General features: G+C 40.2%; 1 protein-coding gene and 1 non-coding gene across 2 annotated transcripts in view; one reads left to right on the top strand and one right to left on the bottom strand.

Moving 5' to 3' along the window:
* The first annotated feature begins 5,588 nt into the window (after nucleotides 1-5,588).
* Nucleotides 5,589-5,660, top strand: trnaq-uug (transfer RNA glutamine (anticodon UUG)). Its single transcript has one exon. It is a non-coding gene; the product is annotated as a tRNA-Gln (tRNA).
* An 856-nt stretch (nucleotides 5,661-6,516) lies between these two features.
* LOC134003508 (tensin-2-like) overlaps nucleotides 6,517-15,281 on the bottom strand; it is a 29,033-nt gene continuing 20,268 nt past the window's right edge. Inside the window, exons 11-27 of the mRNA XM_062442736.1 lie at nucleotides 14,629-14,741; nucleotides 14,417-14,477; nucleotides 13,967-14,042; nucleotides 13,262-13,391; nucleotides 12,558-12,623; nucleotides 12,328-12,444; nucleotides 10,829-12,226; nucleotides 10,542-10,692; nucleotides 9,584-10,434; nucleotides 9,295-9,426; nucleotides 8,753-8,845; nucleotides 8,473-8,550; nucleotides 8,215-8,292; nucleotides 7,847-8,015; nucleotides 7,600-7,668; nucleotides 7,290-7,319; nucleotides 6,517-7,104 (exon numbers count right to left, since the gene is read on the bottom strand). Of these exons, the coding sequence (XP_062298720.1) occupies nucleotides 6,960-7,104; nucleotides 7,290-7,319; nucleotides 7,600-7,668; nucleotides 7,847-8,015; nucleotides 8,215-8,292; nucleotides 8,473-8,550; nucleotides 8,753-8,845; nucleotides 9,295-9,426; nucleotides 9,584-10,434; nucleotides 10,542-10,692; nucleotides 10,829-12,226; nucleotides 12,328-12,444; nucleotides 12,558-12,623; nucleotides 13,262-13,391; nucleotides 13,967-14,042; nucleotides 14,417-14,477; nucleotides 14,629-14,741 (3,757 nt within the window). The 3' untranslated portion in view covers nucleotides 6,517-6,959. The remainder of the gene's footprint in view (nucleotides 7,105-7,289; nucleotides 7,320-7,599; nucleotides 7,669-7,846; nucleotides 8,016-8,214; nucleotides 8,293-8,472; nucleotides 8,551-8,752; nucleotides 8,846-9,294; nucleotides 9,427-9,583; nucleotides 10,435-10,541; nucleotides 10,693-10,828; nucleotides 12,227-12,327; nucleotides 12,445-12,557; nucleotides 12,624-13,261; nucleotides 13,392-13,966; nucleotides 14,043-14,416; nucleotides 14,478-14,628; nucleotides 14,742-15,281) is intronic.

The following is a 15,281-nucleotide window of genomic DNA, read 5'->3' as shown; positions in this document are numbered from 1 at the left end:
CTCTGAGCAAATGAACAGACCTTCAAGGTCTGCTTCAAGGGGAGAATGTAGCGTCCCTAAACGAGGCTCTGCCTTTTGCACAATCTGCTTTTTCTTTTAAAGCCATTAAAGAATGGAAGAAGCTCTCTGTCAATCTTAAAACCTGCACAGATTTCCATACTTTCTCTCTCATGAAATAAAAAAATGGATTTTAAGTAACCAGCCTTGTCAGCACTAATCTGACATTTTAGTGAACTGTTTATATAACTCTGGATATATGTATGTAATATTTTGATATTTATTTCCTATGAAATTATATGTGTGTGTGTGTGTGTGTGTGTGTGTGTGTGTGTGTGTGTGTGTGTGTGTGTGTGTGTGTGTGTGTGTGTGTGTGTGTGTGTGAATAGGTTGTTGGTCCAGTGGAGCTGATGTGTTTTGCTATGTGTTTTATTGTTTCTGTTCACCTGCCCAGGGACAAGTAAGCTAAGAGCTAATTTTGGTACAAAGCATCTTTTGTCTTTGTTTGACATGAATGTATTGTGTACATGGCCCTTGATTTAAATACATTTAATATAAAATATAATAAACTAAAAGGCTGCTCCTCTCCCTTTTTAGTGGGCCCTGGCGCCCAACATTACTAGTGTTTTTGTGTTAAGCCTCTAATTCTAGTCCAATGTTTTTTCGTTAATTCATCAGTCATGTTGCAGAAATAGTGTAATACAGGTTTTGGTTGGGTGGTTTGTATTTCACAATGTTATATTTTGTATAAGGACTTCAGTATTGCTGTGATGTTTCTGTTTTGAGAGTTTTGTGATGGGGGCAGATTGTCTGCTTTATAAGTGATGCTGACAACAGGTGTAAGTCATTGGCTACACAAAGCAGCATGGTCAAGTTGAGCTAGAAAGAATAAAGCTTTTTTGATGCAGTCATGGCTGTATGTGTGTTACGCTAAGAAATTTTGATAGTCAGCAGAGAAATCCTACATCAGTGTTGTTTTGTATGTTTTGAAAACTTTGTATCAGTCCAGCCTGTCCTGTAGTAGCCTTAGTAAATGGTACGTTCCGGTTGAGGTGAGGCTGAGAACGTAAAAGGTCAGTCACTGGTCAATTGAGATGGAGCTGGAAAGAGTCTGTGGTAGCTTGCTGTTAGGCTGCATATTTTATTTGTTTGATTGCTTTGCCTGAGGTTATTGGTTGAATTTCCTGCTGTTAATCTTTGACTCTGTTTCATTACTATTTTTCTTAATAAAAATCACTTTTTGTGCACATATTCCAGCCTGCTGACATGCTTTTTGTAACATCCCTTTAAAGGTTTCCAGTGTCAAATACCATCTTCTGCCCTTTCTTCTGGCGGCATTACAAGCAGTAGCCTGATTTTCAAACACCATCCACTGAGCAGTTGCATATTTGTAAAATTCAGATATATAGGCACAGTAAGGAATAACAGGCTCCTTAGGTTATGTAACGTATATGACTGATGGGTAAAAAATATGGTAGGGCTATGAGGCAAATCTGATTCTTGTTATTTTCCTATTATTTTTTTGCAAGGGAAATTTCCCAGCAACATAGTTTTGTTCATGCATATGAATATATTATCTGATTAAGTGACAAGTCTGCATTTAACGCAGAGGTGAGACCCTTTATTATGGTCTTCAGGAAGTAGCAAATGTGAGAAGGAATTACCCTCATTCTCATCGATACGCCTTAAGTGGAGAGAGTCAGTGGTTTCTAGTCCCTCTGGATCAGCGTTACAGAGAAATGTTAACATGGAAACTCAGATCCTCACTTTCTACATGTACTACATTGAGAGTATCCTTAACAGCTGCATCCGAGTTGCGCTATTCTGGACTGTAAAGCTGTACAGCAGGTGATGCAAACAGCATAGCTTTTCACAGTCAATAAACTACCAACCCTCCAGGACATGGGAGGCTTGAAGGAGGCCCACAACATTTATCCAGGACCACACATCCCAACCACAAACTGTTCAGTCTTTTACTGTGTGGAAAACATTAGTATTACTTCTACAGAGCCAACAGCTTCAGGGACAGTGTCATCCTCCAGGCCATCAGACCGTTACATTTATAACCAAATATCACTTTCTCACATCTTGCCTTTACTGTCTGCATTTTATGATTTTGAAACATTTGCAATATCTTGTATGTCTTTCTACCATTTGAGACTTAGTTTGTCTTCCACTGTCCTGTCCTGTACTATTTTATTTTAAAGCTGCTGGTCCAATTATGTAATATTGGATTGTTTAATCTTCAGCAGTTAAAAGGGGAGTGGAGTTTATTACGGTCTGAAATATTAGAATAAAAAGCTGTTCAAAACTGAAATATTCGAGTCACCTATACCTTAAAAGTACTTGAATAAATGTACAGTCACTAAAATAATCAGTAAAGAAAACATTTCAAAACATTAATAATAAACCAATACAATTTTTTTTAAAAAGCAAGTGGGTATGTGAGAAGCCTTACTACTCTATCAGTTATAAAAGTAAACGATACGCATACATACAGTAGTTGTTCTAATGCATGACTTATAGTGGTTAAATACTGTTTCATGCTCATGACATTTACTCAAACAAACAGATCGCTCATGAAAAAAGTTTTGTATTGTAGCAAATCTTCCGCATCGTTGGAATTCATTTGTCTTCTTCAAATATTTACTTAAGAGACCAAAGGTTATTTTTCTTTTTATAATTCCTCAGAAGATAGCCAATAGAGAATGAAAGCTCTTCCTGGACTCCTACAGTTCTACGACTTCATAATGTACAGAAATAACAGCACTTATTGAAAACAGGTATCACAGTTGCTACATGATCCAGAGATATGGAGACGCTGACTGTGATTTTTTCATTCACAGACAGAGAAATCCTACACCTCACACTGTGGTTCAACTGTTTCCCCCTGGAGGCCCAGTGGGAGCTGTATATATGGAGCTCTGACTCAGAAGGACCAGCACCAGCATGGTCCATTAAAGTCCCTCTAGTTCCCTCCTGTGGGAAAATGAAGGACAACAGTCATCACCCATTACTGCATTACTGTACTATCACACATTGATGCCTGTGCTACAACAACACTGCAGTGCTAATCTTACAGTTTTGCATTTTTCAAAATGGCATTGTGGAAGTCAGCCTTGAATCCCTGATTGCCTGCCAATGAAATGTACTGCTATGTAGTACCGTCTCCGTTTCACAGCAACAAAGGAAAATGAATAAGCATGAAGATATTAGGATATTAAAGCATATTACGTAAGTGGCTACCCTTTGCTCTTCTGAGTCAGTTGAATCAGTTGAGAATAGAGCTGGAGTGAGAACCTACAAAACTTGAAAAACACATCCGTATCTGGTTAATTATTAGGTCTTTGGGAGAACCTAATAATAGGCTCTGTGTGTTGGTTTAGTGTAATGCACACATGACCAACCAACACCATTCACAACAGCATAGACAATATTTTACCCATGGCCACTTAGTAGTTCCACTGAAGCAGTGGGAGTTATGTGGCTTACTCAGAGACACCTAGCCAGCATATATTAATGCCTATCTTATTTTGCTTTCCTGTCCACATTTATTTTAAAAATAATTTCCTGGGAACATTGCCATTTTTCAAAGGTGATATAAACTTTCTTTCTTGAAGAACCAATGTGTAGGATTAAGGGGCGTCTACCCCTTGCGTGAATACCCCTCTCCTCCTCCAAGTGTGTAGGAGAACCTACGGTGACCAAGAAACTCACCAAAAATGCAAAAGGCCTTCTCTACAATCTTGAAACCAACAACGATTTAACCTCTGGGGGCAACAGAGAATATTTTGGGGGCCAAGACTTCCTCTCCCGTTCACTGGCCATTGTTTACAGTTTGACTTGAGATGACCAACTGAGAAGATCCAAACAACATTTTAGCTAATCTCTATAAAAACATATATGCATATGAAAGCAGATAAATAAAAAAAGCTACTAAAAAACTAAATTGTTGTCTGGCGATAGCTGATAGATTCCAAGATTGCATTTTGACCAATGCGTTCTTCTCAGTGTTGGGGAGTCTTAAACTACATGTAGTTGAATTACATAGCTTAACTACAATGTGCTGTAACTTGCTGGTGGTTAAACTACATTCATATTTTGTGCTGTGTCAAGTATTTCAACTACTTTTTGGGTCATTTTTGTAGTTTAACTACTCAATTTACAAACTACAATTTTGGCCAATAACATGAAATATTTTTTTTAATAAAAAAAGACCTATATAATATACATTTTATTTTACCATTATTGTGTTCCAGAACTCTCTTTGAAAAAAGGCATGAATCATGTCATGACATGCCAACATTTTCGAGACACACCGATCTAGAACATGTCTACCTCTTTGTATTTTGTATTACATTTTTTGTTGACTGATTTACATTTCTTATTTACAAGTGGGTATTGGGGTAGGATTTTCATTTTCTCTTTATATTACCCAACATGTCTATGGAGAACCTACAGTATGTTGACCAAAAATGTCAGCTTTTTTTCTTTAAAAAAATAAAACTGAGTTGAGAAGCATATTTCTGCTGGCATGTGAATTGTTTGTAGGTTATTATATTTTGTTTAATATACACCAAATGTTGATTTATTTAACGCTGAGTTAAATGAGTATAATGAGTATAATGAGTATAAGTAGTTGCTAAAGTTACTTTTTTTTAGCTGTAGTTTTACAAACTAATGCCAGGCTGAACTACATGTAGTTTTACAAGCTACGCTTGCAAAGTAGCTTCCCCAACACTGGTTCTACTTCTTTTGCTCTCCGCATGTAGCCAAAGTCTGTCTGTTCTGTGCTACTGCAGAAACATGGTGGTGCAACATGGCAGCCTCCATGGAAGAGGACCTAATCCCTATGTAGCTATAAAGGGCTCATTGTAAGGTAATGGAACCACAACAATTCTTATTTTCAGGCGATTATTCATTAGTTAAACATGCTTATGAATATTATATTCCATTACTCCCAAGTCTGTTCTACTAGATGTCACAAAATCTTACAAACTGATCCTTTAATGTTGATGTAAAACATTTTATGGTCTAGGCTTAGCAATACTTGCATACTGCAAAAAATGCTGTTAGAAAGAGTTATGATGACATTCAGCAGCACCCTGGATGTAAAGATCTATCCTTTTATTTTGAAATCAGAGGTCTTATTTTGAAAAGCCGAACCGGATATCAAGCAGCTAGTTAGCCGATCCGAACCGATGTTGAGGATAATTAACTTGACTATTAAATCCTCAATTCTACAATTTACGGATAATATTCATCAACAGCATCAGATAGACAAACGTGGACGCCTGTTTGCACCTTTAGATGTATATATGTAACGTTAATAGCGAGTTGCCTCTCTCTTTACAGTCTGTGACGCCGCTCTACTCACACACTATCACACAGCAAGTTAGCCATTATAGTTAGCTAGGTTAGCGTTAGTAGCCAGCGAGCTGGGTCGAATACCTTTTAATAAGAAATGGAACTGGGTAGCTAACGCACCCGTTCATAACCGAAACTGTTGCCTACGACTAGTAATAGTCACTGAAAAGGCGGTCCGGTAGTACAATAAAAAGAAGCCTTCTGACCCTTCCATCGGCGTGGTTGGTCCCATGGTGTAATGGTTAGCACTCTGGACTTTGAATCCAGCGATCCGAGTTCAAATCTCGGTGGGACCTCATCCTTTTGTTCAGCAGAACATTTTGTAGATTATAAATTGCGAGTTCCCAGGTTAAACAGCATGGTGTGATCTGATAATTCAGCTGAAACGCTGAGAATGTGTGAATTAGACACCTAAATAGTGGCAGTATATGTATTCACTCTCAGCAGCACCATCTGTCCCTAATTGGCAAAAAAGTAATGCAAATCTATGAGATGGGCTGGAAAAACAAGGAAAACATCTCAAAATATATTTTATGTGAAGCCTTAAAATTATGACGCATACACATGGATTGATTTTATGACTTTAATTTCCTGTCAAAAACGAAATACATCATACACCTTCTCATCCACCACAGACGCCTAAAATATATTACCTCTTTTACATAAAAATCCATTATGAAAAATTATAATTGTGCTGAAGTCTTTTACTGTCTCAGTTTATAAAAAACACAAAAATACCAAACCACAAAAAAGGTACTGATATAAAAAAAAGTAAAAATAAAAATCCAACTTTAAAAATATCTTTAGACAATAGTTTAGTCTTTGGCTTAAATTGAAACTTGACTATAAAATATAATTCAGTTATGTGTTGCCAAGGATCTTGGTTAGCTAACTACGGCCATGTGAGTAAAGCAAATATAAGAGGACTGAGAATAAGTGTCTGTGGACATATGAATTTATGTATTATATCTGTTTGACAGCATAATTTTATACGCTGGCTTGTGATATGGAGAGTCTTTGATGATATAGCCACTGTCCACCCTAAAACACAACTCTTACATTCAACTATATTACCTACTTTATTTATTGTTTGCTTTTAGATATAAATATCAATGTAAAGAAACTTAAATACAAATAACAATGTGTGCTAAATGGATCTTCACTCATGCAGCCAGTTTGCAAAGTTTGTTTAAAGTAACTGTAAAGGAAGGAACTATTTGAAACATGATAACAAATGTCACACAAATAAAATGACACTGACTATCAACAGCAAAAACATTTTTTTTTAAACTGTTCTTTTAATCTCATTTGGCAATGGTTATCAAAGTTAGGTCAGTCTTTGGCTTATCAAACTATCCCCATGTAACTGTTTACTCTGTAAACTGACATATAAACAACACTTTGGCCCACAAGGCAGTGAGCTGTCACAACTGGATTCTCTTATAAAAAACAATCACACACTGAGAACAGTGGCGCCACCTGCACAAATTCAAGCACAGATGTAGTTAAAAACACACTTCATTAAAAAATATGAATCATATGAATATCTGCCCTAGATCTCCCATTGTCCAGAGTTTTCAATTTCCCCTCAATCTTCATCTGCGTAGCTGTGGTCCCAGCATAACCTTGTTGATAAAGTTGACAATGGCCACAGCAGGTTGTTCAGGGTCAATCTCTGCAAATAGGTGACACACATTCTCTGTAGCACTGCCTGTACGTCTGGCCACAAAGCCAAACATCCTGCAGCAAAAAGGAGACATGAGAGATCAGAAGACAGGAGAGGAAATAATATTTGACAGCAAAAACAAACAGATTTTCTCTAAAACTGTTAAAGTAACAAATCTGATTGTGATTAAATGCCATGCAAGGTAGCAGTCGATAATAACACTTGCAAAAGAGAAACACACAGTGACACAAGCACTTACTTGCTTGACGTGCTATCACAATTAGTCCACCTGAAGCACGGGCACACAAGTAGAGACAGAGACAAAACATAGCAATACATGAATAATAAGGACATGGAGGCTGATTTATAAGGCTAGGTTATGACTAGCAATTTACATTCACCTCTTGGGAAAAAGCAGACAAACAGAACTTATATTTAAAAAATATAAGTTAATACAAGAAGTATTTGTGCAGTAGCAGCAGCAAACACAAAGATACACCTTAACTCAGCTGTTACATGTCCAAGCACATAGGTATTATTAACAGCATGTTCTTTTTTTGATGTCCCACCTCTGATCTTGGGGGTCAAGACTGCTGAAAGTCACGCTGCTGATTGGGTAGTGCCTCCTGAAAAAAAGCCTGTGTGAAAACAAACAGTATTATGACTCTTTGTCCTACATTGACAATAGTCTCAAGACCATTGTCTGAAAAGTGTCTGTCAAACAGGTGTATGTACTGCACTGTACATCAGCAAATCCCCTGAACTAAAAATGGGATGCTATGGCTAACATGTGAGATTGCTCGGTCTACGATTTACCTTCTTTTGCTGTCTGTTAGAGTGATACCCTGAGCAGACACTTTGAAGTGAACCACTGTTGCCACAGGACGTGGACTCAGAGCCAGAGTGCATTTGGTTGCTTTGGAAACAGCTTCGGGCCCTGTCAATGATTCGGTCTCCACAGAGTTCAGGTAGAGCACGTTGCAAGCTTGGTAATCAGAAACAAGAAAATGTTTTATGGATAAACATGAACTGATGTGTCATTATGGGCCAATGTTATGAAATGATGAGGCTTGAGCAGTCTCTGCTGGTCAAAAGCAAGAACTGCAACTATTGCACTACATTCAATAGGGTCCTTTGCGGAAGTCCATATAACAACAAAATCACCCAAAACATGTGTATGCTACCTGCTCCTTGTTTGAGGAGGTCAGCCGCTGTGCTCGTGTTTGTCGCACTCTGCATCTCTTGAAGCTCCCCAACCAGATCTGAAACGTCAAAATCTTCAGTTACATAAAAGCACCATCTAAATTATAGAGGCTCCAGTCCGCAACTGTTGTAATAACCCAGTATTCTTAGAAATATTTGGTTTCTAATAATATATACAGCTTATTTGAAACAGTGGATATTAAATTCTTCAGATTTAAAGGTAATAGTACTGATATTACCTTTTTCTGGAATGCGAAGGGCACATGGCAGAGAGATGGGAGTGATTGAATGCTGATACACCAGGGCAGATAAACTTCCTGACAGGGACAGAAAGAGAAAAGAGGTTAAAAAAAAATTAAATTCTTAGAAAGGATTAAAAGAAGGGAAACAGGGAACTGGGAAGTAAGAAAATAATGAAAAACATTTTTGCATTTACAGGTCAAAGACATCATTCAGTAAATCTTACATAACTAATTACATGCAGCATATCATAGCAGTTGTTTCTACTACATAACTGACCGAAGTAGGACTCATTCTGACAGCCCTTGATCTTCACTCCCCGTGGCCCAGTCTCGATGAGGAAGTGTCTCACCAGCTGTTCCAGAGGATCCCCTGGGAGAGAGGAGAGGAGGGTGGGAAAGGGAGGGAGTGAGGATGAAAAATATTACAGACTGTCATTGCAGATCATTATAAAGCTGCAAGAACACAAATACAAAAAATGTAAAAAAAAAAATAAAAAAATATTTGCAGTGTTGTGAATAAAAAAAAATAGTTTCAAACGTTTGTGGACTTATTTCTCTTATACATTGTATTAGTATAAAACATACCTGTGTGAACAATGACTAAAATGCAGATTTACAGTACATTTAAGACAAATGTGTTAGTTCAGAAACAACTTAATAGTTGTTTAAGTAAAAATCTGGATTTTTGTGTTTCTGTGCTTTTGTGTGCTCACTGCTACCAGAGACACAGAAGACAGTACACAACTGTTTTCACATGGTGGGGAGTACTCCCCATGACCAGTAAACTGCATTTGATGTGTAAAGATTTGTGATGGATACCTTTGCTGCCAGTGATGTTGGCATTAGGAGGAGGGGTGGCCACCTTGAGGGCCAGGCCATAGGCCCCCTGGAAAGAGTTACTGTCTCTGATGAGGAAAGTTCCTGGTTCCTTGTCCTTCAATACAGCTATGGCTATGGAACAAATCAGAGTTAGGAGACGCAATGACAATACATGGGTTAATGCCAAAGTTAATAATAATTCATCACTTCATTCTCAGTTGGCAAAGAAGTTTGGTATTGATAAATACAAACATTGTACATCCCTCACCATACTATATTTAACCCTCACCTTGATCTCTAGAGATGCCTGGTTTGTACCAGTACTTGGAGCTGTCCTGGACAAACTTTGCATTGACCCTGATGTCTGCCTCCTCCCTGGACTGTGCAGACCCGCGTCTTTGCTCTCCCACAGAAGGGGAGAAAGTAACATGGTGTGTGGGAGGAGGAGCTGAGGAGACCCGGAGGAGAGAGTTGTGTCTGTTCAGGGATCCTGGTGTTGATGAAAGGCGTTTCTTCTCTGGGAGTGGTGGCTGAAAGGCGGGAATAGTGATTGCAGTGTAACCGGTGTATGGGACATGGGGGACGTTTAGTAATGGGTAGTAATAAGACGCTAAGGGGAAGGTTGGTGTATGATATCCATCAGGCACAGGTGATGGTGGTTTGGTGTCAGCTGAGCTGTCTCTGTCCGGAGTCAGTCTTTGTCCTGCTGCGTCTGTAGCCACTGGAGAGTGCTGAGCAGGAGACTGAAGGTCTAGGGAGTCAATTGGAGTATTTGGGGAAGTAGTGGAGGGGCTAGAACTGAGACTGGCTGAAGGGTTCATGGATACACCTTTGCAGCTGTTGGATGGGGTATCACTAGGAAGAGCCGAGCCATTGAGTTGCACTTGGACTGGGGTAATGATGATCGAGTCATGGGTCGAAGTCTGTAACTGATTAGTAGCCTCAACATTACCTGCAACCTTGGTTGCGCCGCTCAAACTCGGAGAAGGCTCACTTGATGGTTGTGTGGGGCCCATGGATATATTGGAACTTTGGGTTTGTGTTTCTGTCGGTACTGGTGTGGTAGTTTTGTTGCTATTTGTGTTGAATTCCAGAGGTGTAAAAGTTTCATGGCTTTGAGGAGTGCTTTCAGCAGTTATACTGAGGAAAGGGCAAAGTATGGAAAAAAATACTGTTATCTACACATTTGGATGACTGTAATTTTATTTCCAACATTAGTAAAGTAAAAAGTAAAAAGTTTCACCCACCTGTCTTCTGTGTGTGTGGGGCTGTTGCTACCAATAAGTGTGTAGTCATGATCAGAGTCCAGTCCAGGGGTGCTTGACTGGCCATTAGAGTCAGATTTACTCTCTGAACCCTGGGATATGTCATCCCCCGCACTAATCTTGGCCTTTTCCACTGTGACGAGTAAAATAAAGCAAGGTAAGATGAAGGTAGAACAAAAAATTCACATACAAGGAGCAACAAAGCAAAGTATTTTCATTTGAAAAACAATCCTGACAGTATCCGTCCCACTAGTACCATCCTCATTTACCTTTGTGATGCTCAAGGTGCTGCTGGTCTCTGGCTCCAGAGGGGGTCTCGGGGAGCCTTCCTCTTCCAGGAGAGGGGCTACTAGCAGGCAGAGGAGAGACTGACCCAGAGTGGTATCCTGAGGCATAACCCCGGCTCTCATGGCTCTCGGCTGGAGATGACTGATAAGGAGAGCAGGGGCAAGAGTGGCGGGGATGTGGAGGGGTGTGGTACCCACTGCTGGCTCCATCCCGCATATCCATTAGAGACTGGGGGCTGGGATAGCTCTGGTGAGGTGCAAGAGCAAATCTAGGCTGCTCCGGGTTTGGACCCTGATCCAAGGTGGAGTGGCAGATGCGAAATGGTGGCACGGATGATTTGCACTGCCAGAACTCTGCCTCTCTCGTCACCTCCCATGGGTTTTCACTTTCCCATAGTGGAGGTGCCTCTATCTGTATCCCTGCTCCTTGGGGCCAGTGTGGGTTTTCTGATTGGTTTGGGTGTAACGGGTGGAATGTTCTGACTGGAGCTGACTGGTGCTCTCGCCTGCTGGAGCAGTCCCGACAAGGACAACCAGAAGAAGGTGTTGGAGAGCTGAAGAACATTTCCCTGTAAGGGCTAGACGGCAGTGATTGGTGGGAGAGATGAGAGGATGGGGCATGGCTAGAATAATGGAAGAGATGACACTCGTCCCCAGTGCAAAGTCTGTTTGAAGCTGGGAGGCTATGACTATGCGGGTGTGGGTGTTCAGGGGTGGAATAAGGGAAGCATGGCCTGTGGAGACAGGGCAAGGGTGGTGGTGGGGGTGGACGTTCCCATGGTAACTCTGGTAAAGGATGGGAGCTATGACGATGGCACAGTTCCATACGAGTCAGATGAGGAGGAGGTGACACAGATTTGGATGGTAAGGCTGGCAGAGTTTGACTTTTTGGATGGCTTTTAATACTGTTGCAACGTCCAACACAGTGACCATTCGAGATGCAAGGCTCTCTCTCCCTCTCCCATCCCACATCACCACATTTTTTACCTGTTCGACCACAACATGAGTGCTCTCGCCTCAACCCCCCCGGGCTTGACAGGTCCCCATCATCTAAAATTGCTGTCTCTCTATCCCTTTCTTTCCCTCGCGATTTCTCTCTTGTTTCATCTTCTCCTCCTCTCCTCAGTTGACTGTCAGTGGTTTGTCTTTCAAGGTGGGCTGTGGAGGGATCATCCAAATGATCAGGGGGCACTGAAGAACGGTTGGACTCAGAGGTGTAGGTGGGAGTCTGGGGCTGGCTGGGAGCTTGTGACTTCACTGTTGGGCTGCTGGTAAGACAACCGTTAGGTGATGCTGCTGAGGCCGTGGAGCCCGGTCCTCGTCGCTTCCTTACCTGGGCGTACAGGCTGCCATCCAGAGGGCCCCTTGTATGAGCGATATCTGGTAGAAATGAGGAAGGGAGTGTGATTTGATGTTTGATCTTACTGTATACTGAGAAGCATTGTTCTTTTTACACCTTTGTGTGTGTGGACATTTCTTACTTTCCATACTGTCTTGGTGGTGCAGGTTGAAGTTCTCATACGAATCCCATCTAACCACAGGGTCTGATGTGTTGTAGTCCACTTTGATGGAGGCGTCATTCTTGCGGTATTCACGACCTTGTAAAGCAGACATTTTGACAAGAAGCATATGCAAATGTCAAAAGGAAATTATTAGGTACATGAAATTCACCAAAGGATTCATTTACAGACAGGCAGAATATAATATTCACCTTTGATTTTTTCTGGCCCATTAGAGAAGATAAACTCGACTGTCGCATCAGGAGGGAACCTGTCATCTACAGGAAGATGAATATAAAAGCAATGTCTAAAATATCCAGAGCATAACTGCAGACACTGATAAAAGCATTCACAGAAATGTGTGATCTGTGAAGTAGAAATAACACAAATCACAAATACCAAAGAGAGAAAATAAATAGCTTAAGTAAACAGAGCATAAAACCTTCTTTATTACTTTCACTAAAGTCTGTAGGTAATATTATTTATATATTGTATGCATGCAACAGCATGTAGCACTTAGTGCACAGTCATCTGTTTCATCTAAACTGACACTGCCATGTGCTATTTATCTCAAAACACACAAGGGCACCATAATGGTCTGAAAATTAAGTGGTTCTTTAATAATTAATTATCATGTAAACTATTTCAAGAAAGCACAGGAAGTGTACAATCGGAGGTTTTCCATTCGTCCATTCATTGTGTTAACAATATATTCAAAAAAACCTTTGTGTAGTAATAGTAGTATAGTACTATAAGTAGTAGAATCTAATCAACCACACTGAAGTGATAGATGATAGTACTATGGTTTTAAAAACGTTAACTCTGTAATGCCTTCATGACTGTCCAAAAACTAAAAAGTGCTCCTTCTTAGCGTCTATTCAGTTCCACATAAACTATTGAGCTTCTGTTTTTATACCTGTGCAGGCAAGGTCGAGTTCAGTCTTGCCAAACCACAGTTGGGCTCCATGAACGGTGCAGGTATGGAACTGGACCCTGAACACCACCTCTCTCTCTGCTGCTCGGCTCCGTCGGTGGTAGCACTTTACCTGAAGAAGAAGGATTCAGGTAAGAGAGGCAGGCAGAGGCAGAGAGGCAGAGAATAAAGTACAAACACTAAGGCTCATTTCTCACTGAATTTCTAAAAATGTTGAAGTTAATAGACTTCATGATTGCAAATGTGACAAAACAGTCAATTTAATTATATTTGCTTTGTTATAGTTTTTTATTTTGTTGGACCATATGCCCTCTGTGCATGTCTCTGCTGTGGCAACGGAATACCCTGAGATAATTAAAGCGCTTACATTTCTTTCTAGGTTGCTAAGGGCATTGAAGGTTTTTACCCTCTTAAAGAAAAATGCATGACAGTAAAAAAATGATTAAGCATGCATGTTAACAGAGTACAGAGGATTCGGAGCTTAAGTGGTTTAAAAATACTTTTTAAAAGCAAAGTTGGAAGAGTGCATCAAAGTCAAAGTGTATTTCTTAAAGCAGTTTAGTGAGTGAGAACATGAGTCTTTGTCTACACAGTTTAGGAATAACAATTGGTGTATTACAGTTATTACAGTGATGTGCTGATGTGATTCAAATCAAAGTACGATCACCAATTAGCACTTTTTCTCACCATAATGTCCCCCTTTAATAATAGTGCTGGCTCCATAGTCACACACAGGTTCCTCGCCCTGGAGGTCTGGGGATCACTGGACACACGCACACGCACACACGCACACACACACACACACACACACACACACACACACACACACACACACACACACACACACACACACACACACACACACACACACACACACACACACACACACACACACACACAGAATAAAAACCAGGCACAGTAGCTTTAAACATACATAAAACACAGTCAAAACATGTCTCAGTTGGTTGAATAGTGGTAAACAACATTAACTTTAACATAAGCACACACCAGCCTACACCTAAACACAGACAGTATAGACAACATCTGTTGGAGGGACAACAGAAGGAAAAGGTTCCCCCTCGCAGGAGGTAAGTAGAGAACATAGTGACACAACTGGATAACTGACCATGTACTTACTAGACGCCTGAGGTGTAAACAAGCTGTAGAGACTGGTAGATCTTCAGGAATGGATAGAAACCTGCAGATGCAAAGAGAAGTTCAGGAGGAAACAATAAAATAAAAAAAGCGCAAAAGCATTCGCAGACAAAGACTTATTTGTTTTGTTTTTTTTTCATTGTAAAACACTTTTGTTCAAGCTGTTACACAACATTAGTTTATGTAAAACTGACCTCCTCCTGCCTGAAAGTTTGGTAGTGAGGGAATGAGGATCTGGTGGAGGAACAGAGGACTGCTGTTCATTTTGATGGTGCCTGACAGCAAACCACCAAAGTAGTATATGTACCTGAAGAACAGAGGTAAGGAAATAAGCTGACAGCAACTGAGGTGATCATAGCAGCAATACAAAGTGTGATGGTAGAGGAGCAAACACAGATACAGTATATGCAAGGCCGTAGCCAGGATTTTTCAAATACCGAGGTCAAAAATGAGACTACAATTTATATGAGTTTGGTTGAATCCATGATGTATTTATACTGTGCTTATTCTTGCTGTGCATTTCTCAATCATGGTCATTCTTGTGGTCCAGTTCTTTCTTATCATTTCCAATTGTGCAACTTAAATCAACTCCTATTTCAGTATTTTACAACTTCCATGGTTGTATATTTAAAAATTATAACTGCAATATATTTTTTTCTTTGTTTGTTCTTAAAATGTGGAATGGAGCACGGCCTGCTGGGAAAGGGAGAAAAGGGCTCATCCAATGAATGAACAGTTTGCAAAATCGGGTCAAATCCAATTCACAAATGTAGACAACATATTTCTGGCGATTTCAAGGCTTCACTCCACCGCTGGCTATAGCCGGATACTTTCGTTTTGACATGGC

The sequence above is a fragment of the Scomber scombrus genome, chromosome 3, assembly GCF_963691925.1.
Source record: "Scomber scombrus chromosome 3, fScoSco1.1, whole genome shotgun sequence".
NCBI classification, from domain to species: Eukaryota; Metazoa; Chordata; class Actinopteri; order Scombriformes; family Scombridae; genus Scomber; species Scomber scombrus.
Note: the sequence above shows the minus strand (reverse complement) of the source record. Positions and strands in the feature narration are given on the sequence as shown.